General features: G+C 50.6%; 1 protein-coding gene across 5 annotated transcripts in view; it reads left to right on the top strand.

Moving 5' to 3' along the window:
* The window catches only part of KDM6A (lysine demethylase 6A), a 1,954,130-nt gene that overhangs the window by 975,928 nt on the left and 951,764 nt on the right, over positions 1–26,438 (top strand). For 3 of the 5 annotated variants that reach the window (XM_069636498.1, XM_069636496.1, XM_069636494.1), the window contains one exon: positions 22,471–22,566. The exons of the other annotated variants lie outside the window; for them this stretch is intronic. In XM_069636498.1, coding sequence (XP_069492599.1) covers positions 22,471–22,566 — 96 coding nt within the window. The remainder of the gene's footprint in view (positions 1–22,470; positions 22,567–26,438) is intronic. 5 annotated transcript variants of the gene reach the window in all.

Below are 26,438 nucleotides of genomic sequence, written 5' to 3'. Positions count from 1 at the left end.
CAGTATTGGGTGGACGCGCAGTCGTCTTATAAGTTTCGATCTGGGAACCCAGAGCCATTCTGCGAGAGTTACGGTGTTAGGTTGTTGTTATCTAACTGGACCCACTGGAGGTCCTTTCTGTCATGCAGGTGCAGGATCAGGATTCTGATTTGTCGCTTGGTAGTATCGCTCTATATCCGGGAGGCCCACTCCTCCCTGGTCTTTCGGTAGTATCAAGGTGTCGTAGGGTACCCTGGGTTTCTTTCCATTCCACAAGAATTCTGAAATGACCTTAACTTGTTTGAAAAAGTGGTCAGGGATTGTGATGGGCAGAACCTGGAAGGGGTATAGGAAGCCTGGGAGGCTCACCATCTTGATAGCATCTAGGCGTCCCATCCAGGAGATTGTGAGTGATTTCCATTTTGTGAGGTCAGCTTTAAGAGTGTTGAGGAGTTGTGGAAAGTTTGCTTCATACAGGTGTTCGAGGTCTCTTGTCCGATTGATCCCCAAATATCTCCGTGCTGGGCCTCCGATAATCAGTCCAAGGCGCTTAAAGTCTATTTGCTGGTCTGGGGAAGGTTCGTGGAGCGGGAAGAGGATGTATTTGGTTTTATTCATTTTGAAACCTGAGAGTGCACCATATTCCTCTATCAAGTGAATCGCTCTGGGGATTGATGCCGTCGGATTTAGCACATGGAGCAGTATGTCGTCTGCATACAAGGCCAGTTTGTATTCTCTGCCGTTTACTCGCATCCCCTCTACGCCAGCGTCTGTTTGAAGCATTTGGGCAAGTGGTTCCAGGGATAGCGCAAAGAGTATTGCTGGGAGGGGGCAACCCTTTCTTGTTCCTCTACTGAGGGGGAACCATCCGGAGTACTGAAATTTCACTACCACGGATGCTCGTGGGGCCGTGTAGACTGCTTTGATCCCTCGTCGGAGAGTGGGGCCCATGCCCATTTTCTTTAGTGTAGCCGCCAGGAAGTGCCATTCAACTCTGTCGAACACCTTCTCAGCATCGATCGAAAATAACGAGGTCATGTTTGGCAATTTTTTGGCCTCGTGTATGAGGTGGAGGGTCTTTCGGGTGGAATCCGTGCCTTGTCTACCAAGGATGAAACCCACTTGGTCATTATGAATTATCCCTGGCATGTGTGACTCAAGCGTGCAGTGAGGACTCTCGTATAGAATTTGGCGTCAGTGTTTAGGAGGGAAATTGGGTGGTAGGAAGCGCACTGCTTGGGATCCTTCCCGTCCTTGGGGATGACCGTTATTAGAGCTTCTGAGAAGGATTCAGGCGCCAGACCGGAGAGGAGGATGCTATTGAATAGGTCAACCATGAACGGGAGGAGGGTGCCCTTAAAAGTCTTAAAACCCAGCTGTATAACCATCATTTCCTGGGGCTTTCCCTGCTGGATGTCTTTTGATCGCCTCCTCCATTTCGTCTCCTGTGATCGGAGCGTCTATGGCTTGTGCTATGTCCAAGGGGAGGGTCGGCAGAGATACCTTGTCCATATATTCTGTGATCGCCTCTGGGTGCAGGGCAGCCTCTGAAGTGTATAGTTTCTCATAAAAGTCAGCAAAGACTTCGGGGATACCAAGAGGGTGATGCTCGTGAGATGCTTCTTCATTGTGTATCGTTGGGACCCATCTCTCTTTGCTGCCCACGGAGTCTTGCGGCAAGGCACCTGCCTTGTCTCCATGTTCATATTGCTTTTGCTTAAGACATTGGAGTTTGCGCACAATGCTACCAGTTTCTAGTTGCTGCAGTTCCTCCCTTTTGCCGTTGGCTTGCTTGATTTTTTGCGTTCTGTCAGGGTCTGAGGATTGGGCGGCGAGGTCGAGTTGGGAGATTTCATTTCTGAGTCTATTTTCTATTCGTTGGCGTTCTCTTTTCTTCGCTGCCCCCTCTTTAATGAGTATTCCCCTCCAAGTGGCTTTGCCTGCCTCCCATACTGTATTTAGAGATTTCGCCTGTATTGTTTTGTTCAAAGTATTGGGTGATGCCCTGCTCAAGTTGTTCCCGAAAGATCGGATCTTTAAAGAGGGACTTGTTGCATCGCCATTTAGAGCTCCTCCTGGGGAGAGCCATCTAGTCGATGGTGACCGTGACCATGTCGTGGTCCGACCATGTTACGGGAGATATACTGGATTCAGACATTGCGCCGGGGAGTTCTGATAAGTATATATAGTCAATTCTAGAGAACGTAGCATGCGGTGTCGTGTAGAAGGTGAATCCCATTCGGTCGGGGTTCATATATGTCCATGCATCCTTGAGGTTGTAGGCATCCAGCATATCCGCGACCTGTGAGCGTCCGGAGTTCGGTGGGGGGGGGGGGCGTGGTAAGTGGATTGCCCGCTTGCCTGTCCTGATTTGGGTCCATCCACGAGTTAAGATCACCTCCTATGATCACTTCGCCTTCTGCTTCATTCATGACTTAGGGGACTGTTTGTTGTAGGAACCTGGACTGTCCGGTATTGGGTGCATATATAGAAGCGAGGGTGATGATGGTGCTCTATATCTTGCCGACCAGTACAAGCGCTCTACCACTTACGTCAGTGCAGGATTTTAAGAGTTCGAATCGGATAGATTTGTTGACTATAATGCCGACTCCAGCTTTCTTGAGTGGGCCTGAACCCCAATATTCGAAACCTAGTTTGGTGTATATGACCTTTCTCTCATCTCCTTTGCTGTATCGAGTTTCTTGTAGAAAAAGTATGTCTAGCTTCACCCTCTTGAACTGTCTGGACACTAGTGACCTTTTGGTGGGAGAATTAAGCCCCTTGACGTTCAGTGTGCCAATTTTAAGTGTGCCATGCCTGTCACTTGGATCGTCATGACCGTTGATCAGTGGTGAGTTCTGTGGATTTGTTCGTCACATCGTGTTGCCCGGCTCAGAAAGTCGCTGCAATGGAAGTAAACTGGTAAATGCCTTCACCCAACTGAGGCATTAAACTTTTTGGCCTCCCTCCCCTTCATGGTATTAAACATAATACCGTTGCCCTCAGTTCTAGCTCTTCGTCCTTTGCTTTACCCCTGAGGGTCTGGTGGCGTCCAAGTTGGACTGGGTATATACAGCCGGCCCGCTATCGGACCACCAGTGAGGGTCGTACCCACGCGACCCCAACATCAGCTATTATCATCATAGCATTTTGAGCCACCCGCCTTTCCTTCAAACATCATGTTAAACAATATTATGGTAAACAACAACATTTACTATTGAATAATAAATGTAATGATACATGCGGTTTCTGGATATATCATCCACCAGCTGGTCGTCCTTGCGCTCCAGGCGAAGGGCCAGTTATGAATCGAGCCTAGCAGCGGATGCGAACCAAGTTCCGGAGCGCAGGTAAATTTCCAAACATTGACATCGGGGAAAACATTTCTAAGATATGGGACTTATACGAACAGTTTCATTTGTTGCTGTCTGGCGTGTCGTTGGGTCGTCTGTACTTTCTAGATCCCTTGACTCTTTTCCTCCTCGGGCCCTGGAGCTCCCATCTCGTTCTGTCCTGCACAGGTTCCTCTTGTGCGCCTTCCCTTGGGCCACTCCCTAGGAGGTCTGAAATACATTCACGTATTTCTTCTTTGGAGCAAAGCATTATCTTTCAGCTTCCATGCTCAAACATGAGGGAGAAGGGGTAGCCCCACCTGTATCTTGTACCCTGATCTTTGAGCCATTTCGTTAGGGGGCTATAAAGCCGTCGCAGAGCCAGGGTGAGGGAGTACAGATCATGAAAGATGGTGATCTGAGCTCCTCCGAGGGTGAGGGAGCCACCTGACCTGGCCTTCACGAGTATCCTTGTCCTGTCTTGGTATCTATGGAATCTGGCGAGGACCGACCTCGTGCCGCCTGGTGGGTCGCCGGCTCTATGTATTCTCTCAATTTTGGGTTTGTCGATATTCTCATCTGCTGTGAGGATTCTAATGATATCGTGTATGGTTTGTTTAAGGTCTTCTTCCGTTTCCCCCTCTCGTTCCGGGATTCCGAAAAACTGTAGGTTATTTCTTCTTTCTCTATTTTCTAAATCATCTATCTTCAAAAGAATTTTGTCCCCCCTCTTCTCTATATTGCGTATTCTGAGGTCCAATTTGGTTTCTAGTGGATCTATCAAGGCTTGCTTGTTCTCAACGCCCTCCAGTCTTTCCTCGATGTTGTCCACTCTCTGGGTTAATTTATCAATTTTGCCGCCGAGGTTAGCTCCCATGTTTCGGATTTCACTCAAGAGGGCGGCAATATCTCCCTTAGTGGCTGCCGCTCCCGTCTCCGAGGGTTCCAATGGCATTGTGGTTCTTGTATCCGGGTCAAGATGCAGCCGAGTATATGCGTATCTGGCCAACTTACTTTTGATGCTCATATGATGGTTGAGTGCGAGGAGGCACATGTCCCAAGAATGGGGGCCCTACCTTCAGCTCTGTTATGATATATGGTTTTTGAAGTGTGATGGGAGACGTTGCACAGAGTGTTCCGTGGATCAGGGGCGCAAGGATGGGAGGAGGCACACGCCCTGAGTCCAGGGGCCCTACCCTCCAGTTAGGTTGGCTTCTGTCGATGAGCTCAATGCGTTGTCCGGGATGCTTCAGTGTTGATGCAAACCTGTGTGTAGACACTGAGGGGGTTGCGTGGGACAGGTGTGCTAGCAGGAGGGTGAGGCTCTAGTGAAAGCTAAGGGGGGGACCCGGACGGATATTCCATTTCAGTACGTCGCTGGCCTGCCTAGGTAGTTCTTGAAAGGACAAAGGACTGACAATTACACAGAGGAGGGCACACGCCCCTACAGTAGGGGCCCAACCCTCTGCGCTGTCCCCGATGCAGGCACAGGCTCCTTGTTTTGTATGGTGTGGTCTCTATTGTTGGATTAAACAGGGATTCAGGGAATAGTGCCACTGTCTCTCGCGGTGGGTCCAAGACCACTTGGTATGGGGTTGTGGTTGAGTGGACAGGGACTGGGCCTGTTGCGGGGTGCTCACGGAGCGAGGGCGCTTCACATGAAAGTTGGGGTGAGTCACTTGGCTCTGCGCTTGTTGTTGCCCTTGGGGGGGGAGGGGAGAACCAGGAGACTCTGGGTCCTCTTGTGGTGAGGCCTGGGGGGAGCAGTGCCTCTACTGGGGGTGCCTCATGCAGCAAGGTCGCTTTGTTGCGCACTGTGCACCTGCTCGTGGTAAGGAGGCGCAGCGCTAGGTGAGTTGCGTGGCGCCTATGATTGGAGGTAGTTCATGGGTGCGTGGACCTCTGCTGGGTGTTGGCCTAGGCCAGCGCTGGGGTTGTAGAAAAATGCCCAGGCCACAGCAGGTGCAACGACTTCCACTAGACGTTGAGATCTCCACCTTAGGTTTCCTATACTGTGTTTGTTTAGGCCTATCGGGCCTTCTAAGGCAGAGCTATGGCAGAAGTCGGCTCGCGAGTGCCCTTCCTGGGGGACCCACGTGGTGAGTCCTACTGTGGGTGGAGGTGCTCTTGGTAGGGGGCCTAAGCCTGCTCGCGCGCCGCCCGCCTGTGTGTCTCCGGGCCGGTCATCAATTGGGAGGTGGAGGGCGGGGGGCGTCCCTCCTCCGCGGCCGGGGCTGCACCACCTGACGCGGGCCCCGGGCGGGAGACTCTCTGCCGGAGGATGGCGCCACGGGCAGCATATTCTTGGGCGTGAGAGGGCTCCACTTACTCTCTCTGCGGTCTAATTCCGCATGGCAGTGTGCCAGAGGACAGCCGCACAGGGGTAGCGCCCACGGGTGCCGGCGCCGGGTGTCCAGCAGCTCCAAGGATTTCAATACAGGCAGTGAGACGGAGACTGCTGAGGGAAAGCTGCAGCGCGACCTGTGTTCACCGCCGGGAGATGGTGGGAGGGGCTGGGTGCCTCGGGGCTCGTGCTGGCGCGGCCTGTGCTCCTGCTGCTGTGTATGTAGCGGGGAGGGGGAGGCACAGGCCAATGTGCTTTTCTCCACGTTGGGTCCTCCGTTTTCCACCAGTTGGAGGGGAACCGGGTCACGCTGATTGGACAGCTGTTGTTGTGCAGGAGGGGGGGGGGGGGGGTCAAAAGTGGGGGCTCAGCTCACTTTTGGAGCCCATGGGTCTGGCGCTCACACGGAGGTGCTCCTCATCCGTGCGCCCCATCTTACATGGAGTATTGGAAAGGGTCAACTCTTATCCCTTTTTGTCTGTGCCTCTTGGAGCCTTGTTTCGGTCCCTTAACATTAAGACTTGGCTGGTGGCAGTGGTATCTACCCTAACTTTTCTACCGCGATTATACTATATAAACGTGGTACTGTTTTAGGCTATTATATTAGCCTCAAACATAAACCCGCTTCACCAAATACATTTTATTTTGTTTGGTTCCGGCTGGGTTTAGTCACCATTTCTTTTTGTTAGTCTTTCTCATGTTTTTCTCTGCACGCCAAACCGGGGATGACTCCTTTGTTCACTGTCTTTTCGCGGGCTTCTGCACTGAAGCCCTCCTTAAGGCGCCTGATAGTCTAGGTAGGCAGGATGTGAGGGAGGGATATTCGGACCCCTGCCATGGGTTCCCTTTATAACTCAAGTCACTCTTGCCTGATTGGCTAAGGGGACTGGCCTTGCCAGGCCAGCCACCCTCCTGTGTGATTGACAGCCAGGCTGTATGAATGGGGGAAAACTGCATAAAAAGCAGGTCTCTGGGACTGGAAGAGCCGAGTTGCCACTGGAACAAAAGAACCAACAAGGAACTGGAAGAAGAGGACCCCTACAATGACTGTACCGCCCGGTGAAGCCCTGCTGCAGGTCCAAATCTCCAAATCCGACGACCGAGAAGATCCTCCATCAAACTTCTTCCCTTGAGCTGGTGGGACCAACCAGTTCTCCCCAAACTACAAGCCAGGACCCCTCCTCTGGTCGAATTCGCTGTACAGAGCTACAGTGGGCCAGATAGCCAGGAAGGTCGGACCCTGCTTGGGTTTTAAGGAACGCACTTTTTATTCGTCGTTTGGCGCTGCTGCTGGTTTCTTCCCTGGGTGGCACAGGACCCTCCAGTCTTCCTACTTCTGATCAGTCTGACAGTCTCTTCAGGAACCGTGAGCCTGCAGGAACCACCAGGAACGTCTTCCTCAGCTACAGCTCCCTCACCGTTTTAAGGTAATGTGCAAATCCGGTTGGCCGTTTCGGTCAGCCGCAGGGAGAGTGTTTGAAATCTTTCTCCAATCCGAGGGCTTGTCCTTCTCTCCTCTTTGAACTAACTTTTCTACCAACCAACCAACCAACCTCGTCCGGAATCTGTGCCACAAACTTTACGGCAAACTACCCTGAACTGTGTGATCTTGAGCAAAAGACCTTTGACCCATTGACTTTGGCCCAAAGCCTTTTCTAGTTGAACTCCTCACTGTCTCTCTTGTTCAATTGCTCAGAGTACTTACCTGTTGGTTTTGCCTAATTTCTAATGTATGTTTGTTTGTTTGTATAGCGCTCCTGACCCAGGGGTATATGGGCGCTAATAACTTTTTCCCTCCCTTTTAAATTGCTGGAGTGCCATTTTGCTCCCACTTCATTTTGTGAGCTTAACTTGTCTGGAATTTAATGGAAGTGGTGTGGTGTATTTATGATTGTGATTTTGATCTTGCTTAGAATAGTGAAATGTTATACAACTGTTGAGTAAATAAATATATATTCTTTTACTTAGAAACCTTGAGTCGGTGTTTGCCTGAATCATAGTAATTGCTGTCCTAACTATTTGTACTGCTCACTTACTCTTGAGATAAGTCTGGCTGCTCCGCTACTGCTACCACTGTAACTGTGTAGTACAGGCTTGTACCAAAGGTGGAATTGTACTGTCACTTGTAGTCTTAATTGTGTGTAGTGTTCCCAAAGGCATATAATTCTGCCTAACATCGTGGCAGCAGTCCTACTGGCCGTACCTTACATGAGACTCAAGATGAGAATACAGCTGCACTTTGCAGCCTCATGGAATCCGGAGCGGGGCTCCCAAGCGGAGCTTGTCCATATTCATCATTCTCTCCACTCGAACCTCACATGGTGGTCCAGGAACTGCAACCTTAGGACGGGCAAGCCCTTACGGCAGCTGGCCCCGTAGGTCAACATCACCACGGACTCCTTCCTAGAGGGCTGAGGGCCACTCTGTACAGCCAGTGTGTCCATGCAGTCTGGACCCGGCAGGAGTATCATATCAACTGGCTGCAGCTGAAATCCATCTGGCTAGCTCTCAAAGCTTTCGTTCCGCTCATTAGGGGCAAGGTCGTCCTCATCCAGACCAACAACTCCACCAGCATGTACTATGTCAACAAGCAGGAGGGTACCAAGTCCCTTCCACTGTGCAGCCTAGTGGTCAGCATTTGGGAATGGGCCCTGGAGAACATCTACCTCACAGCTGTCCACCTGCTGGGGAAGTCTAACTTGGAGGAGGCCAGGCTCAGCAGACTGGAAGTGGAGAATTGAACAATCGGGTGCTGCTGGAGATCTTCTGCAGATGGGGACATCCTCAAGTGGATCCTTTTGACTCCTTGGACAACAAGAAGTGCCAGCAGCTCGCACCCTGGAAGGGGCAGGGCCCCGGCTCCCTGGGCAACGCCTCCCTGATACAGTGGAATGGCATGATGGCGTATGCCTTCCCTCCCATGCTTCTGGTCCACAGGGTGATCTGCAAGATAAAGGAATCTTGTCACCTCAGCATCATTTTGACAGCTCTGTGGTGGCCGATGAGAACATGTTTCTTAGAGCATCTCAGCCTCTCATTCACCTTCCGATGGACCCAGCTCATCTTCTGGCGCAGCAGGGGGGGGGGCAGGGACATCCACCCCGCCCCACAGAAATCAGCCCTCGCAGAGTGGTTCCTGAGTAGGTCACGCTGATCCACCTGAGCCTATCACAGGCGAACCTATAAATCATTTAGGCCGCTAGGAGCAAGGCTACCAGGAGCCAGTACAAGAGTAAATGGACTAAGTTCTGTCACTGGGTGGACTCTAAGGAGATCGACCCCTTTGACGTGCATGCTGGATGATGTGCTCTCCTTCTCTGCACACCTTGCTCACTCAGGCGTGCAGGTGGACACATGCTGCACCTATTTGGCAGCGATAGGGGCCTACAGAAATTCGGAGGAAGTCTTCTGTTCCAACCCGATAGTCGAGAGACATTTGGTGGGCCTCTCCAGGCTCTCTCAGCCCATCAAAAAAAACCACACCCCATGTGGGACCTCAATGTAGTGCTGGGCGCTTTGGTGCACAAGCCCTTCGAGCCAATGGCGTCCGCAGACAGCAGGCTGGTCACCATTAAGGCAGCTCTGCTACTGGGCCTCAACTCCGCTCGCAGAGTAAGCGGGATCAAGGCTCTGGTGGCCTCAGAACCCTATATGACTTTTCACAAGGATAAAGTGGTCCTGAGGACACACCCTGCGTTCCTACCTAAGGTACCCTCCGCATTCCATCTAAACGAGAAGATAGTCTTACCTATGTTTTTTGCTGACCCTAAAGACGAGGCTGAGGGTCTTGCACTGTCTGGATGTCAGACGCGCTCTGAAATTCTATCTACACAGGACTAAGGGCTTCCGCAAGTTGGTTGCACTGTTTGTCACCTTCGGCGGGGTCAAGCCCCGGGTGTCAGGCATCAAAGGCATCTATAGCATGGTGGATGGTTTCGGCCAACAAGGAGGTCTTCGCAGGGGCAGCACAAACAATTGCCAGGTAACATGCACACCTACGCTGTCTGAGCCAAGGCCCCGGCCATTGCATTCCAACTGCAGGTTCCATGGCAGGTCATCAGCAGGGCGGCCACCTGGGCCACTCCTTCGGCCTTCTGTAAGTATTACTGTTTGGACGCCGGCTCTAAGTCAGAAGCAGCTAAGTTGTGATTGCCCATACAGTATGGAGGAACGGGGACGGGACGTAAGAGTAGTTAAGTTACTCACCATAGTGAATAATGTGCTCTTAGTCCCCTTTCATCCATACGTCCCACCATCCCCCTCCCCCAACCCCCATAATACTGGTGTCATTGGACAATGTCAAAATATTGTCGACCCGTCAGTGGGGACTGAGGAGTGGTGCCGGTGGGCAGAGTCAGGTGAGCGCATGCTCCGAGAGCTGCGCCCCGCACGCCTCTACATTTAAAGGGGACGTTTTTTTCTGGTGAAAAAGGTTCTGTCTTCCATCCCTAGCGAGGGACACCCATGCAGAATGGAGGAAAGGGGATTATGGACTAAGAGTACGTTAGTCACTATGGTGAGTAAATATACATTTTTTTCCAAAGAGGGGCATGTAAGACCAGAAGAGTTTTTCTTTTTTTTTTCCATTATTAATTTTTATTGAAGTTTACAGAAAACAAACATCAAACTTATCAGCATTATAATTGTAGAACTCATCGCAAAGAATCCATACCCCCATAACCATCCCCAACCCTCACAGAATTAAAAATGCAAAACAGACCAACTTATTATCACATGCCTTCCAAAAACCCACCCCACATTTCATCAAACAATTTCATTTTTTTATTTCTGCCAAGGATAACCTTCTCAATCCTGGCAACCTGCCTCAAGTCCTCCATCCTTTCTGAACAGGTTGGCCTCTCTTCAAATTTCCATTTTCTCAAAACGATTTTTTTCGCTGAATTGGCAGCCCTAAAAAAACAGCATTTCTATGGATAAGCGAGTTCTTCCACTTTATCATCCTCACCCAAGATGATCGTGTTGTAATCAAAATCCTCTTGCAGCAATAGAACCTCATTAATCTTCTCAGTGACACTCCTCCAAAATGTCCTCAGTTCATAACAGTCCCAGATCAAGTGTTCAAAGGAGCCGACATCATGCTTACATCTCCAACAAGCCTCTGAGTCAATCATCCCTCTCGAATAAAGTCTTTGGGGAGTCCAAAACACTCTATTAAGAATTTTGATTTGGAGGCATTGTTCTCCAAGATTAATGGAAGTCAGAGCCACGTTTTTACAAAGAAAACTCCACCAGAAGATTTTTTTGTGGACAAGGTCCACAACGCTCCTCAAAGTATGGTCGGCGAAACCAGTCTCCATCGTGGGGTAACTCACAGGGACAGTCTTATTGCGGTTTTCAAAGAGGATACAAAAGATCCAGGACTGGAGGTAGGGCCTCTACCACCAGAGGCTCCACTACCGCCAAACAATGACGTCCCGCTCCTGGTCCCCTCCCAGGCCACTCCAGTAGGAGGTTGCATCTCTCAATTCACTGAGGCTTAGGAGGGGATAACTTCAGACAAGTGGGTGTTGTCCACAGTGGCAGGAGGGTACTGCATAGAACTTCTGCATAAACCACTGAAACATCCGTCAAGACGCAGAAAAATGGCACTAGAAAGACTCATACTACTGGATGAAGTAAAGACCCTGCTGGAATAAGACGTCATTAAAATAGTCCCAGGAAACCAGGTAAAACATGATATCTGTTCAACATACTTTCTTGTGCAAAAGAAAGACTTAACCATGCACCCTGTACTAGACCTGCGCCCAGCAAACACGTACGTCAAACCACAGAGGTTTTGCATGACAAAACTCCAGAAGGTAATTCCTCTTAAAACTGGAAGATTTCATGGCAGCATTCGATATGAAAGATGCATGGCCTCTTTGAATGTTCCCAGCTCACAGAAAGTATCTGTGCTTCCAGATCGCAGGAGAACAATTGCTATTCCAGGTACTCCCCTTAGGCATAGCCTTGGGTCCAGGAATGTTCACCAAGGTACTACCAGTGGTAGCTGCACACCTACGCAGAGAGTCGACCCCAGTGTACTCAAATGTAAACTACTGACTGGTTAAAGGAAAGACTCCTCAAATATGCAAAAAGAACACCCAAAGAACAATCAATCTACAGTTCCAATTGGGATTCTCTTTCAGTTTGAACAAATGAAGTCTGGGAGTGATTTAAAGACTCAAGAGGAGTTACTCTTCCCCTCCAACGAGAGAGTACAAAACAGGTTGTTTTAAGTACCTCATTATCTAGTCGGTCGCCAGATAACGATACGCAAAGCAATGAGCCTGCTTGGGATGATCGCCTGTTGCATCTACCTAGTTCCTCACGCGCGACTGCGTCTGATGCAGGAGTGGTTAGCAAAACAATGGTCTCAGGCAAGCTATCGGTGGGACACTCTAGTGGTTGTTTCGCTAACTTTACTACAGCTCTTCGTTGGTGGTCCAAGGACAACTTGCTAAAAGTAAAAACCTTTTGCAATCCACCAGTTCGTGATACTAACGGATGCCTAACTTTCAGGGTCGGAAGCCTATTTCCTTCACAAAGCACACGTCATGTGGACACAAACTACAGCCCAAAACCACATGAACCTTCTAGAACTCCTAGAGGTACTCTAGGCACTGCAAGCCTTTCAACAGCTCTCTAGTAGGCCAGTGTTCGGTAAGAATTTGTAGAGTCCAACTGATGTGGGACTTTACAAGACTTAACTCTTGGTATTGGGTAACCTACCTTTGTCCAGAATCGGTTCTGGCATGCATTCACATGCTCAAGAATATGCTTTCATCGGGCTGGGAATACTCTGTAAAAGAAAAAACTTTGTTTTGTTTCTAAATTGTCTTTCTCCTGCAAACCAATCACAGAGCTGTGGGTCATAATGCCCCTAGCCAATGACTGCCATCTACCTAATTCCCTCCTCTGGCAGCCATCTTCAGATTTTTACTGCACCTTCAAGAGTTGGGAGTTCTCGTGTTTCGCTCGTCGAGCTTTTCTGCATTTTTTCGCTTTTTGATTGGACAACAATATTTTTTTGGTGAATCGAGCCAATGTGCTCATCGATTATCCTTTCGACTAACGGGTATCTGTTTTTCGGCTCTTTTCAGTGCCCTCCAAGGGCTGGTTTTGTTGAGGGTTTTTCTTGGAAGCTTCCAGAAGTTCTTCAGGCCTACACCTCTTGGATCATGTCAGAGAAGGACGGCGCTTACCTCTTCAAGCTTTGCTCCGACTGTGGTTTGTGGAATGTGTACATGGGCCATAAACATTCCCAGTGTCTGTATTGCCTGCACCCGACGCATAAGGAGGAAGATTGTGTGATTTGCTGTGGCTTCACGAAGCGCACGATGAAGGATCGACACCAACGGTTGTAGTCGTGGCTGCAGGCCAAGGCCTCTGCCCTGGGTGGTACCCAGGGGCATGCCTCCCCTGGATCCGGCAAACCTGAACGAGCTTCTGTCCTTTGAGGGCGCCCAACACAAGGCCAAGCACTGCAAGTCCACTTCTGTCGGGGGCTCACCACTGCTGCGGGTCCCGCGACGGTCTGGGCGTGATCGTCATCCCATCTGCATCAGTCTCCAGTCACCACTCTTCTTCATCCAAGAGGAAGCTGAGAGACAATCCTGAGAGGGTCAAATAGGAGAAGGCCAAGCAGGGTACGGTGTCTAGCCTACACGCGACAGAGAAGGCCAAAGTTGACAAGGGGTTCCGACCCGGCCGTGGAGAAGGCCAAGCAAGACAAGGGATCTGGCTTTTCCGTGAAGGCCCAGGTGCACCAGGCACAATCGTCCCCCTCCTTAGAGTTGATGGTGGCGTCCCTCTCGAAGGCCATGGAGCGGACCCGGCCCAGGGTACCCCAACGACGGCCAGGGAGTCTCTTCCTCCCAGGAGGGAGGCTTTGAGCAAGCCAGTTGAGAAGACCCCGGAGAAGAGGATGCAGGACCTCAGCCCGAGACCGACCCCTTAGGTCCCGAAGAAAGAGTGGGGGGCGGTGAAGGCCTCCAAGGAACAGACTTTTCTTTGTCTGATGAGGTTGAGATCCTTTGTCCACAGGGATGATGATGAGTGGCGCATCGGGTAGTCCCCCCCACGACAATGGCGACAGGGTTACCGTCGATGGAGATGATGACGAAGGGCCCCCAAGACGACAAGGGCCCTGGTCCCGGCGCGCCTACCCTGCCGGGACCAGCGACTGCTTTCACTGTACATCCTTTCGACCCTCCACAAGCTGCCCCTAGAGGGGATCCACGTCTACCCCTACCTGGACGACTGGCTCATCCGGGCGACGACGAAGGAGCTCGCCATGGAGCACACGGCAAGGAACGTCCAACTACTCACGGACCTGGGATTCTCCATAAACTACGCCAAGTCCCACCTGGTGCCCGCGCAAGACGCGCTGTTTCTGGGAGCGAAGCTCGACACAGTGTCGCTTCTGGCCTCTCCGTCGGAGGAAAGGACGAGGGCCATCTTGGGCAAGGTGCAGCGGATGCTGGTTGCGGATGCGGCCAGGGTGAGGTCCATCAAGTCCCTCCTCGGAATGATGTCTTCTTGCATTTATCTCATACGCCTGTGCAGGCTCCGGGTGCGCCCGTTGCAGGAGTTCCTGGACGCGCGCTGGATCCAGACGACGGGCAGCTTTGAGGAGAGGATCACACTCGACGAGAGTTTCCGACGAGCGATCCGGTGGTGGGGCACCCGCGCGCATCTGACGGCGGGCATGGACTTCCAGACCCCCGGCCACCAGGAGACAGTGACCACGGATGCCTCCCTGGAAGGGTGGGGAGCGCACACCGAAAATCTGCACGCGAGAGGCCTTTGGCTTGCGACGGTGAAGTCCCTCCATATCAACGTCCTGGAGCTCCGTGCAGTGTTTTGGGCCCTCAGGTCCTTTCTTCCGTCCCTCAAGGGCAAGGTGGTGAGGATCTTCACCGACAACACCACCACCATGTTCTACATCAGGAAGCAGGGCGGTACCAGATCCCCAGCCCTGTCCAAGGAGGTGCAGGATCTGTGGCATTGGGCCGTCGCCCAAGGGATGTTTCTGGTGCCGTTTCACCTGGCAGGGATAAAAAACACCATCGCCGACTCGCTCAGCAGAGAGCTGCGCTCGTGCCACGAGTGGGAACTACGGCAAGATCTAGTGGACCGCCTCTTTCGACGGTGGGGCACACCCCGTACCGATATGTTCGCGACGGCGACAAACTCCAAGTGCCGGAGGTTCGCCAGCAGGTTTCCCCAGACGAGGAGCATGGGCGATGCTTTCTCGTTCCCCTGGGAGGGCCTGTTTCTATATGCGTTTCCTCCATTGCCGCTGCTGATCCGGCTCATCAACCAGCTCAAGAGGTCACGGTGCAGGATGATCCTCGTCGCACCTGCGTGGCCGAGGCAGATATGGTTCCCGGACCTTCTGGACTTGTCAGCGTCCCCGTCAATCAAGCTGCCAGTGGACGCGGATCTTCTCTCCAGGGAAGGAGGCGCCATCCTCCATTACGACCCAAAGTCGCTGAACTTGCGGGCCTGGCTCCTGCAGCGTTAGAGTTTGGAGGCTACGACATACCGGCCGACTGCAGAGAGGTTCTTGCAAAGGCCAGGGCGTCCTCAACTCTTAAATGCTACGGACACAAATGGAAGAGGTTCTCTGTCTGGTGCCACGCACAGAAGATTAACCCTCTACGGATTACGGCTCCCCAGGTACTGCCGTACCTACTGACGCTGGCCAAGGCTGGACTGGCGCACGCGTCCATCAAGATTCATCTTGCTACGATCTCCCGATACACCAGAACCACGGGGCGGACGTCTTTGTGGTCTCATCGTCTGGTGAAAGAATTCATGAAGGGACTGTTCAGATCGTTCCCGCCGGTGAAGGCTCCGGCCCCGACGTGGGAGCTCAACGTGGTGCTGACCAAGCTCATGGGACCTCCGTTCGAGCCTCTGCACTCGGCTCCGTTGAAGTTCTTGTCGTGGAAAACAGCGTTTCTTGTGGCCATCACCTCCGCACGACGGGTGGGAGAGATCCAGGCCCTTTCCTGCAAGCCCCCGTACTTGACTTTTCACGACAAGAGGGTAGTGCTCAGGACGCACCCCTCCTTCATGCCCAAGGTGCCGTCGGACTTCCACCTCAAAGAACCTTTGGTGTTGCCTGTTTTCTTCCCATCGCCTTCGTCGCCGGTAGAAAGGACTTTGCACTCGCTGGATGTGGCTAGAGCGCTGAAGTTCTACGTGGACCGCACGAAGTGTTTTCGGAAGACGTCACAACTCTTTGTGAACTTTGGACCTGTCAATCAGGGGAAGGCTCTCTCGAAGGCTTCCATTTCCAGATGGCTCTCCGGCTGTATCATGTACTGTCATCGGTTGGCAAACCGACCGCTGCCTGGCCGTCAGAGCCCATTCCACCAGAGCGATAGCAGCTACCACGGCGTTCCTATCTGGTGTGCCCTTGCTGGACATCTGCAGGGCTGCCACGTGGAGGTCGACGCACACCTTCACGAAATTCTACTGCGTCGATCGGGATTCCAGGGAGGAGTCCAGGGTCGGCCAAGCAGTGCTGCGCAACCTGTTTGCCTAAGGTGAGCCTGGTGAGGAGGTAAGAATTGCTTAATGTTGAGTTTTGGATATAATGCTTAATGTTGAGCCTTTGCCACCTCCCGTGGTTGTGCATGTGTGTACTGCTATGTATTCTTTTATTCATGAGCATGTGAATCCATGCCAGACCCCATGCTGGAGAAGGAACAAGTTACTTACCTGTAACTGTTGTTATCCAGCATGGGTCTGGCATGGATTCGCATGCGAACCCTCCCGCCTACCCCTCTGCGGCTCTTCACTTGGTCATACTGCCACTTCACGTGCTACCAAATCTGAAGATGGCTGCCAGAGGCGGGGCTTAGGTAGAGGGCAGTCATTGGCTGTGGTCAGTATGACGCAGAGATCAGTGATTGGTTACTACTACGAAAGACAGATCAGAAACGAAACTGATACTGATTTTTTCTTTACCGAGGATTCCCAGCCTGACGATGGGGAATATTCATGAGCATTTGAATCCATGCCAGACCCCATGCTGGAGAAAGAACAAGTTACTTATCTGTAACTGTGTAACTGTTCTCCAGTGTGTGTCTGGCATGAATTTGTACGTGAACCCTCCCGCCTGCCCCTCTTCCCTTGGTCCTACTGCCACTTGACGTGCTACCAAATCTGAAGATGGCTGCCAGAGGAGGGTCTTGGGGAGAGGGCAGTCATTGGCTGGGGGCGGTATGACCCAGATCTCAGTGATTGGTTTATAGGAGAAAGACCTTTATAAATGAATTTTTAACGAAGATTCCCAGCTTGATGGAGTATATTATTGAGCATGTGAATCCATGCCAGCCCCATGCTGGAGAGCCAACAGTTACAGGTAAGTAACTTGTTCCTTAATTGGCAGGTAGTGAGTTCTACACTCCTGCAATTTTGAGTTTTACAGTTTTTTCTATGTATGTAAAGTTTTACCTGCGGACACTGTCGCACAAAGAAAATTATATAGCATTTCCTGATCTGAGAAGGCAGGTAGAATGCCAAAGAACAAGCAAAAACCTTGTGCCTTGCCATTTTAGGGTATTAACCACCCTTAGTATCCATTCTTGGTAAATGCAAAGGTGCATATGTAAAAAGACCAAAACATGGTAGTCGAGTAACTGCTGCAATCAACTTGTCCTAGGCACATGGGTTACTTTCACAAACAGCCATTACAGAAAAAGATAAAAAGATCCTAACCACACCTCACTTTCAGGCGAGGGGTGCAATTGTACCAATACAAGAAAGTCAAAGAGACCTATTCTCTCTGTAGTGATAGTCGTAGGGACTGATCAATTTCCCATCATAGATGTCTATGGGAGGAAAGCTGTAGAAACATACTTTAACCTGTCTGAAAAAGTTGCCACTTATGACTTAGTCAAATGGGATATTAAAAATTAACCTGTTGGAAGGACTACCTCAGAAAATAACATTGCAAAAGAGAGACAATGGGCCTCATTACAACCCTGGCGGTAGCTGTGCTGGTGCAAAAACGTCACGGCTGCCGTCAAGGTAGTTTTTTTTCCGGCACCTGGCAATTTGGAATTACCAGGGAATTTCAGCCCCGGCCGGTACAAGATCTGCGAGCGGGTGCCTTTCCGCCCGCCAGGTCAGACTTGATGGGCGGAAAGGCACCCGCTCGCAGAACTCTGTATGCCGGTCTGGTAACAACGGTGCTGGTATCTTACTGGCACCGTTGTTACCGGACCGGCATACTCATAATGAGGCCCACTTTGTTATTTTCAGTGCTTTCATTAATTCAGCAGGTGATTGCCATTTGGCATTCTACTTGCCATGTGTCCATGATCTTAGTAACTCCTCATTAGCTGGCTAGGACCTGGTGCTTGGACCTGAAAGGGATCACTTTGGAATGGCTGCTATTCATCCAAGTCTTTCTGGGGATTCTAACACAGCAGAGAGGGAGGTATTGCCTCTCCCCACAATCACGGAACTTGTTGCATTGGCTCCTGAGGAATTCATGTTAGGTCACTTGGGCCTTTCTCAAGACAATCTCAATGTTGTTATGGCAGTCAAAAAGCTGTACTTGTTCCCAGTATAGGAGCAAATTGCTGAGATTTTGCTATTGGTCTATCAATGGGTATTTCAATTTGTTGAAATGCTCCTTTGATCAGGTACTTTTGTTCATGATATGGCATTTGTAAAGCACCTATGCACAAGTGTTTCAAGGCGCGACGAGGCAAGGAAGTGGGAACAGAGAGAGGACTGAGACAACAATGTTACTAGGCCAAGTGCCATTGAGATCGCGCAAGTGCAGGGGAGGGGGCAGGGGAAAAGTGCCAGGGGAAAGGGGAGGGGGCAGTGCTGTACATGGGATCAAAACAATAACAAAGTGCAGCCAGCAGGTGGCAGGTGTGGTGCCAAGCTTAGCAAGTTCAGCACTTACAGAAATTCCTCAGACTTTTCATTTTCTACGCCTATCATGTCATTCAATGTCATTATTTAAGGCCTCATGCGAATATACTTAGTGGTTAAGGTTTTACACCTTCTGTGACTTTTACCTGGTCCTGTCTGTTATCTCGCATTAGCCTTTTCGACGGATCTCAAGTTTTGCACATGGAAACCAGTGTTCTTGGTTCAATTGCGTCAACAAGACACATTCACGAGGTTCAGGATTTGCAGCCTCATAACCATATACCACAAGGGGATCAGGTGCTTATGGAAACTCACCCTAAATTCCTACCAAAGGTTGTTACTTTATTTCATATCAACCAGGAGATTTGGTTAGCAGTTTTCTTTCCAAATCCAGTTTGAGGCAGAGCAGGTTTTGCACTGCTGATTGTTCGCATAACACTGAAATGTTATCTGGATGGAACAAAGTCAATCAGCAAAGTCAATAACCTTTTGATTACCTTAGCAGCTCTTTACCAAGCTCTAAAGCCTCAGGCATCCATATCATGGTGGCTAGTGGCATGCATCTCGGAATCCTATTCTTTGCTGCACAAACCCGCCTAAAAAGCAGGGACGTTCACGATGTAAGGACCAAAGCCAAAGCGGTCACATTTCAAAGGCGATCCTGTGCGATGTAGCAAAGATAAAGTGGGCTTCACCTTTCGCAAACACTATTGCTTGAATACCAGTAAGATGGTTGATGGATTTGGTCAGACTGTCCTACCGACCTACTTGCTTAAGATCGTTCCTTCCACTCGGAGTTCACGCTTGGTACTCTACCATAAAGTAGGACTACTGTATTCCTAGTCTGTAGTCCTCTTTCCTCTATACAACCCTACCTCTGTCCACAGGTGAGATTCGAAACCAGCAAACGCACCGAACACTGTGTGAAATAGTGTTGAGGAGAATTCTCATTGATGGCTAATTTCCCTTACCTAGTGAGTCCCTCAGCAGCTTTGCTGGATTTCTGGGGTTTATTTTTTCCACCTGGTAAGAATGTGAGTCTTTTTCCCCACTCTTAGTGTATTTTTGTGTGTTGTACTTTTTTGTGCTCATGGGCTATGGAGTGTCACCAACTCCCTAGGCATCATCTTTTTTACTTGTGTCACAAAGCAACTTTAGTGCAGTGACACAGGGATGTCTTTTAGACGTCCCTTGTGAACTCCATTTCTGGGGATGACTACTGTCCCCCAGAAACATGTAAAGTCACCATTGGCTTTACTAGTCCTTTTAAAAATACAGATCCAGTACAAGTCATCTTACAATGGAGTACTGGAGGGGAATATCTTTCCCCTGTCCTTCTGTACCACAAGGGGCACTTTGTGTCCCCCTTCCCGACTTGACATGGCTGGTGGCAGTGGTAACTATCATTTTTACACAGATTCCCGTGTTAGTTTTCTGGCTGTGGTGACAGACGTGAACATAAAACCTGCTACCCCATATCGTTTTTATCGTGGGTCCTAGCGTGTTTTTTTGCCATTTCGTTTTGGAAAGGTCTTTCTTGTTGTTTGCTTTTCGCACCAAACCAGGTTTGGTTTCCTTGTTCGCCGTCCTTTGGCGGGCTTCTGCAAAGAAGCCCTCCTTTGGCGTCTGGGTGTCTAGGTGGGCTGAATGTGAGGGAGGGGTTTAGTAACCCCCTGCATAGGGTCTCCTTGGAGACCCAAGTCACACTTTGTGTCGATTGGCTGAGGACTTTGTCCGGGCTGGACAACCCCCCTGCTGTGTGATTGACAGCCAGGCTGTGTGAATGGGGCATTTTGGCATAAAAGGCAGGACTCTTGGGCTGGAAGTCAGAGTCGCCACTGGAACTACAAGAACCGAAGAGAAGTGGAGAAGAAGACGGCTGCTGCAACTCCTGGATCCCAGTGAAGCCCTGCTGCAGTCCTGAGCTATCTACCCTTCAACGACAGAGAAGATCCAGTCCGGAGTCTTCTTTCCTTGAGCCTGGTGGGATTAACCTGCTCACCTTCTACAGCTAGAGAATCCTCTTCTGGGTCGAAATCGCTGCACTGAGCTGTAATGGTCCGGATAGCCATCAGAAGAGCCCTCTCCTGTTTTTAAGGAGCGCACCTTTTATTCACTGTTGCTTTGCTGCTGCTGGCTTCATCCCTGGGTAATGCAGATCGCTCCAGGCGTCCTCCTTGTCCCCACGACTGAAGCTTCAGGAACTGTGAGTCTGCAGGAACTACAAGGAACAACTGCCATAGCACCAGCTTTCTTCATCCGAATAAGGTACTGTGTCCATGTGGTTGTTCTCTCCGTCCGACCTTGAGGAATCGGGGTGAACCCTTTTCCCTTTCCGAAGGCTTGTCCTTTCTTCCTTCCGTTTTATAACTTTTGCTTCCCCTTGACAATACCCAGTACTCCCGGCAACTGTAATCTGAACTATTCTAAATGTGTGATCCTCGACAACAGAGCCCCTGCTCCATGTGACACAGGCGCAGGCCTATTGACTTATCTGCCTCTTAGAAAACGTCCTCTGATTCTATTGCCTTGACAAAAGTATTGCCTATGATTTTTATCCACTATTCCCTTGTTTTTATTGTCTGTGCTAAGTGTGTTTGAATTCGGGTGCATTTCTTCCTGCGGGTACGCCTTATTTTCGTAAGACCGAACTGTCATTACTTTCAAAAAAGTGATCGCGTATTAACCCACGGTAACGTCTTTGTTTCGAAACACCGGTCTGTCAAATCCTAATGTACTTACCTTGAATCGACCTGAACAAGAGGAATTGGTTGTGTGTAGTATATTTAGAGTGTAGTTTTACCTAATAGAAGTGAAGTATTTTGTGAACAGATGGTTTAAAAATAAATGTACTTGTTTGAGTCATAGTAATTGTAGTCCTTTTTGTAATCCTTACTACTGCTCATTTGCTCTTGAGATAAGTCTGCCTGCTCAGCCATCGCTACCACTTTACTGTGTAGTACAGGCTTGTACCAATGGTGAAAATGTACTATCACTTGTAGTCTTAATTGTATGTAGTGTTCCCTAAGGGTACTGGATATGATTCTGCCTTACAAATAGTGACTCGCAAGTGTCGCAGGTGACCGGAGTATGTTTGCACAATAGCGATGCCCAGTGTGCTCACTGGCTGCACCCCAAATGGTAATATGGAGGATTACATATTTTACTGTGCAGATTTGCTGCTCCTGTCATTCTGGGACGGACCCAGCATTGATGAAAGGTGACTACGTGGTGGGAGTAGAGTAGGCATTACAATGAGTAACTTTTTCTTTTTGATGGATAGTCTTCTCACACATTCCTCATCTCCCCCTTCCAATCTGCCCGTCTTGGCAGGTCGCTAGTATACCGCATCTATTCAATGGTTCCTCAGCTGGCAAAACAGGCAGAACTGTCGTCATTAGGCTTGGCTGCGCCATACATACTGGGCTCGACATCCTGTCCGGTGTGAGGCATGCATTGTTGCTGTGCGGTACCATGCTGCATTCCTTGGTGGTGAAAGATCTCCAAGCCCGCTTGTGCTGAAAATCCATCAGAAAGAAAATGTGTTCTTTAATTGAATTCCGTTTGATTAAAAAAATCTAAAAAACAGCAAATGTTTAGGGGACTCAGCTGGACAAAAGAACTGTATTAAAAACCAAAAAATGAACATTCTTTCCGAACATCTGGTTACATCACATTGTACCTTATTACTTTTCTCAGAAAGTCAGTTGAAAGTTGGATTACTGAATCAACGTTGTCATGTCCCACTTTAGTTTCACAGTGGTTATTTCCACCGTAGCATCTTAAAAATGTAATACTATGCTCATTTTCGTTACATTATATTTCTCTGGAGAGAAACGGTAAGCAAACCTATGCTTAACCACTGCTTTTGTCATGTTTGTGTTCATTTACATTAATATTTTTTAGAACATCACAGATCCTTGGAGCAGTGGGCATACAGTGTCACATCAGTCGGTACAACAACAAACGCATTCGTGGTGTTTGACGCCACAGAAATTACAGGTATGTACTTCTGATTCTGTTTGTTGTATCATTGAAGGTTTCTGTCAATAACATATTTAAGTTCAGTTATAGGCAAGCGGTTTAACGCACCCATTTCAGAAATAAGTTTAACCTTATGGTGAATCGTTCTATTATGGGCAAGATGGTCTGCTATTTATCCTTCTGAATTTGATAAAATGAGTTCCGTTTATACGTGTGATGGTAAGAGCTGTTTATGTGGCTCCCTAGTTGTAATACTGTGCTAACAAATGCTGCCTAAAACCTCTTTCTAAAATAAATCTTTGCCCCTATTTTAAGGTCCTAGTCAATTTGATAATCCATTTTATACTCTTATGTCCTGTCCCCTTTCCGCCATACTGCAAGGGTGTCCCTTCCAAGGGACGGCAGACGGAACCTTTTTCACCAGAAAAAACCTTCTTCCCCTTTAAATTTAGAGGCGCGCGGGGGTGCAACCCTGGGAGCATCCGCTGCCCTGACTCCACCCTCTGGCGCCACACCTCAGTCCCCTTTTCTGTGTCGACGGGAACGGGCCGACTTCACCAGTGCTCCTGGGTTTGACTTCGGCCATGTAATTCCACGCCCGGATACTACTGCTCATTGTCTTTTTTTTTTTTTTTTTGGTCTTATCATTGAGGTACTCGGTCCTCAGGCGTCACGCTCCTCTCTGGCACATGTCGACTTCCACAGGTTTCAGCGGGTGTCCATCCTGCAACGGGCTCTTCCCAACTTCAGACCCCCACGCCCGCTGCCTACATTGCCTTGGCCCAGACCACGGTTGGCAAGCTTGTACCGCGTGCGACACACTGTCATGAAAATCGCTGAAGAACAGATTAGCCAGGTGGAGGGAGCTCTTCCAGAAGCTGCCTTCGCAGGACCTCAAGAACTTCATGAAACACCGGGCCAGGCCCAAGGTAGGGCCGCTATTTTCCATTGCACCCCGCAAAGGAGCCGCCTTCCCAAGGACTCTCCTGCGCTGGATGGACCGCTCAGTTCCTTGTAGCAGCACATGCATCAAGGTTGCTTCAGCCACCGGCTGAGGGATCCTTGGATCCTCCCAGTGACAGTGTTGAGGGACCGGAAGGTTCTTGTACCAGATTGTCATCCGAGGGGCTCCGCCCTTGTACTGGCAGTATAGCCGAGGGGGCACCTAAACGCAGTTCTGCCGACCCTCGAGTCGAGGGTGTCACACCTACCGGGTCTAGGCCCGAGGAGCAGGGTAGGCCTTGTGATCCACACGCAAGAGTCTTGGAGGAGGCTGGGCCCAGCGAGCCGAGCAACACGTCACAGGCACTTGGCAGACAGCTCGACAAGATGTCCACCGTGCCAGAAAGAAGCATCCGTCCAACGCCATTCCAGGAGTTCGGCGAAGAACGAGTGTCAACGTTGAACTGGCCTCAACCAGGTAGGTGGCCCACAGCCTATCCTTATGCGCAGGGCAGTTTCCCACTGTGTCCGTACGGGCAGGGTATGCAGCAGCTCCAGCAGCCTCCCGCTACCCCGTTAGTACCACCTCTCTGGCCAATGAAGAGGGGCTCTTCGAGATTACCTCAGGCTCATGAAGTCACTTTGGATGGGGGTTATCCTCAAGGACGCCATCAAGGAGATGCTCCCCATGATGCTAACGTCACCATAAGCTCCTCCGCCGGCGATCCCGGCGCAGCCGCTGCCTCCGGCTCCCCAACCGATTCCTCAGTCGGTTCCGTGCCAGCCTCTGCCGCCTCCTAAGCCTCCGCCTGCGGTCCTCGTACCCCAGCCTCCATCTCCAGCTACTCCTCCTCCACCTCCGCAGAATCCTCCTGATCAACAGGATAAGGATGAGGAGGAGGATCCTGACACGCCAGCCTCATCCAGGGCCTTCCACGAACATCTTGAAGGGCTGGTGGAGAACCTGGGTCTACCCCAGCCCGAGCATGAGCAGTCGGCAGCGGGGGTTCTGGCTGAAGTCCTCACGCGACGCCCCTCTTCCAAAAGGGGGATTTCACTGCAGACCAATGTAGTCTCCCTGGCCAAGAAGGGTTGGCTCAAGCCCCACTCGGTCCAGCCGGTCAATCTGCGCCTGAGCGCCAAGTACAGGCAGATGGAGGGGGGGGATACACTCTTGTTACTGGCCCATCCTCAGCCACACTCCTCGGTGATCGCTGCGGCATCACTATACTCCGAGCCGCAGTCGTCATCAACCTCCACAGCAGCGATGCTACTAGGCAAGGAGGAGAAGATCTTGGAGACGTACGGAAAGCAGCTGTATTCCAATGCCTCATTACATCTTGGTCAGGCCAACGCAGATGCCATGCTGGTGGCCGCTAACCAAAAGTTGTGGCAGTAAATTGCGCACTTCCTCCCGGAACTCCCTACGCAGAGCCAATCGCTTTTTAAGGCGGGACTGGCTGAGGCCAAGTTGGTGATGCAGGACCTAATGGAATCCACCGTGACCCATATGGACACCTCCAGGCAATGAAAATTCAACCCGGATGTCCAGGAACGTATATTGGATCTGCCGTTCGAGGTGTTGGCGGGGAAACCTCTTCCACACCACCACAGGCGAAGAGCTGGACAAGAAGAAAAACAGCTCACAAACGGCCAAGTCTTTATCCATCTTCACAAAGACCATGCCCAAGTCGTACTACCCAGTCACAGCAGCGCTCCGACAGGGGGCATACGTATGGAGGGTTCTGCGGCTTTGAGGAACGGAGATCCAGGCAGCCTGACCGCTCGCCGTCTCTGAAACGCTGCAAGCAACAAAAGGGGGAGCGGGGGAGTAAATGCTTTATCCAATCTCCCTCCTCCGCGACAGCCTCCGATGCAAAGAAGGCATGACACACCCCTCCGGGTCCATGTGTCTCCAGTGGGGGGCAAGATTGCTTTCAATGCACATTCCTGGTGTCAGAATATCATGGACCCTTGGACCTTCTATGTAGTATCCATGGGGTACCACTCTTCTGGCGCAGATCCGGTTGCTCATAGAGAGCCAGGCTGTGTAGGAAGTCCCAACCGCCCATCGAGGTTTGGGCTTTTACTCCAGGATTTTCGCCATTCAGAAAAAGAACCAAGCAGGCCTGAGAGTTGTACTGGTCCTTTCCACCCTCAACCTCTCCTTACCCCTGCAAAAATTCAAGATGGTTACACCAGATTTTATAGCAGAGATATTGTGCAAGGGAGACTGGATGTGCTCCCTGGATCTGAAGGACATGTACCTACACGGCCCGATTTGGCATCCCCATCGTTCTTTCCTTCGGTTCAGGATCATGGGCTACCATTTTCAATACAAGGTCCTCCCTTTTGGCCTCAACTCGGCCCCCAGGGTCTTTACCCGGCTCATGAACACATTGTCTGCCCTCCTCCGAGCACAGGGCCTCTGCATCTACCCATACCTCGATGACTGACTCGTCAGGGCTACATCTCCGGAAGCGGTTCACCACTCTTCCCATGCCCTGATGAACACACTGCACGATCTGGGTTTCTCGCTCAATCTCAGGAAGTCGCAGCTGCAGCCCATGCAGACTGACAATCTTGGGCCTCATCTGGCACCCATGCTCCGAGAAGGTATTTCCATTGGAGGACAAGATCTCCGCCATCAAGAGGACCACCGCCCACTTCCTCAGCACAGAGGTGACATCTGCGTTTTGGTACCAGCATCTCCTGGGTCTCTTGGCGGCGGTCCTATTAGCTGTCCCTCACACGAGACTGAGGAGGACACCACCCCTACCTCGGCCCAACACACACACAACCTACAGTGTGCCCTCATAAACGCCAGATCCATCCCTGCCCATGCCATTGAAATTCACGAACTCCTAATTAGCTTGGACCTCGACATTTTAGCCATCACCGAGACATGGCTGCACAGCGCTGCAGGGCCAGCCCTCAACCTTACTATC

This window comes from Ambystoma mexicanum, chromosome 7p, assembly GCF_040938575.1.
Source record: "Ambystoma mexicanum isolate Mex_15411 chromosome 7p, UKY_AmexF1_1, whole genome shotgun sequence".
Taxonomy (NCBI): domain Eukaryota; kingdom Metazoa; phylum Chordata; class Amphibia; order Caudata; family Ambystomatidae; genus Ambystoma; species Ambystoma mexicanum.
The sequence above is the reverse complement of the archived record's forward strand: the minus strand, read 5'-3'. Positions and strand labels throughout refer to the sequence as shown.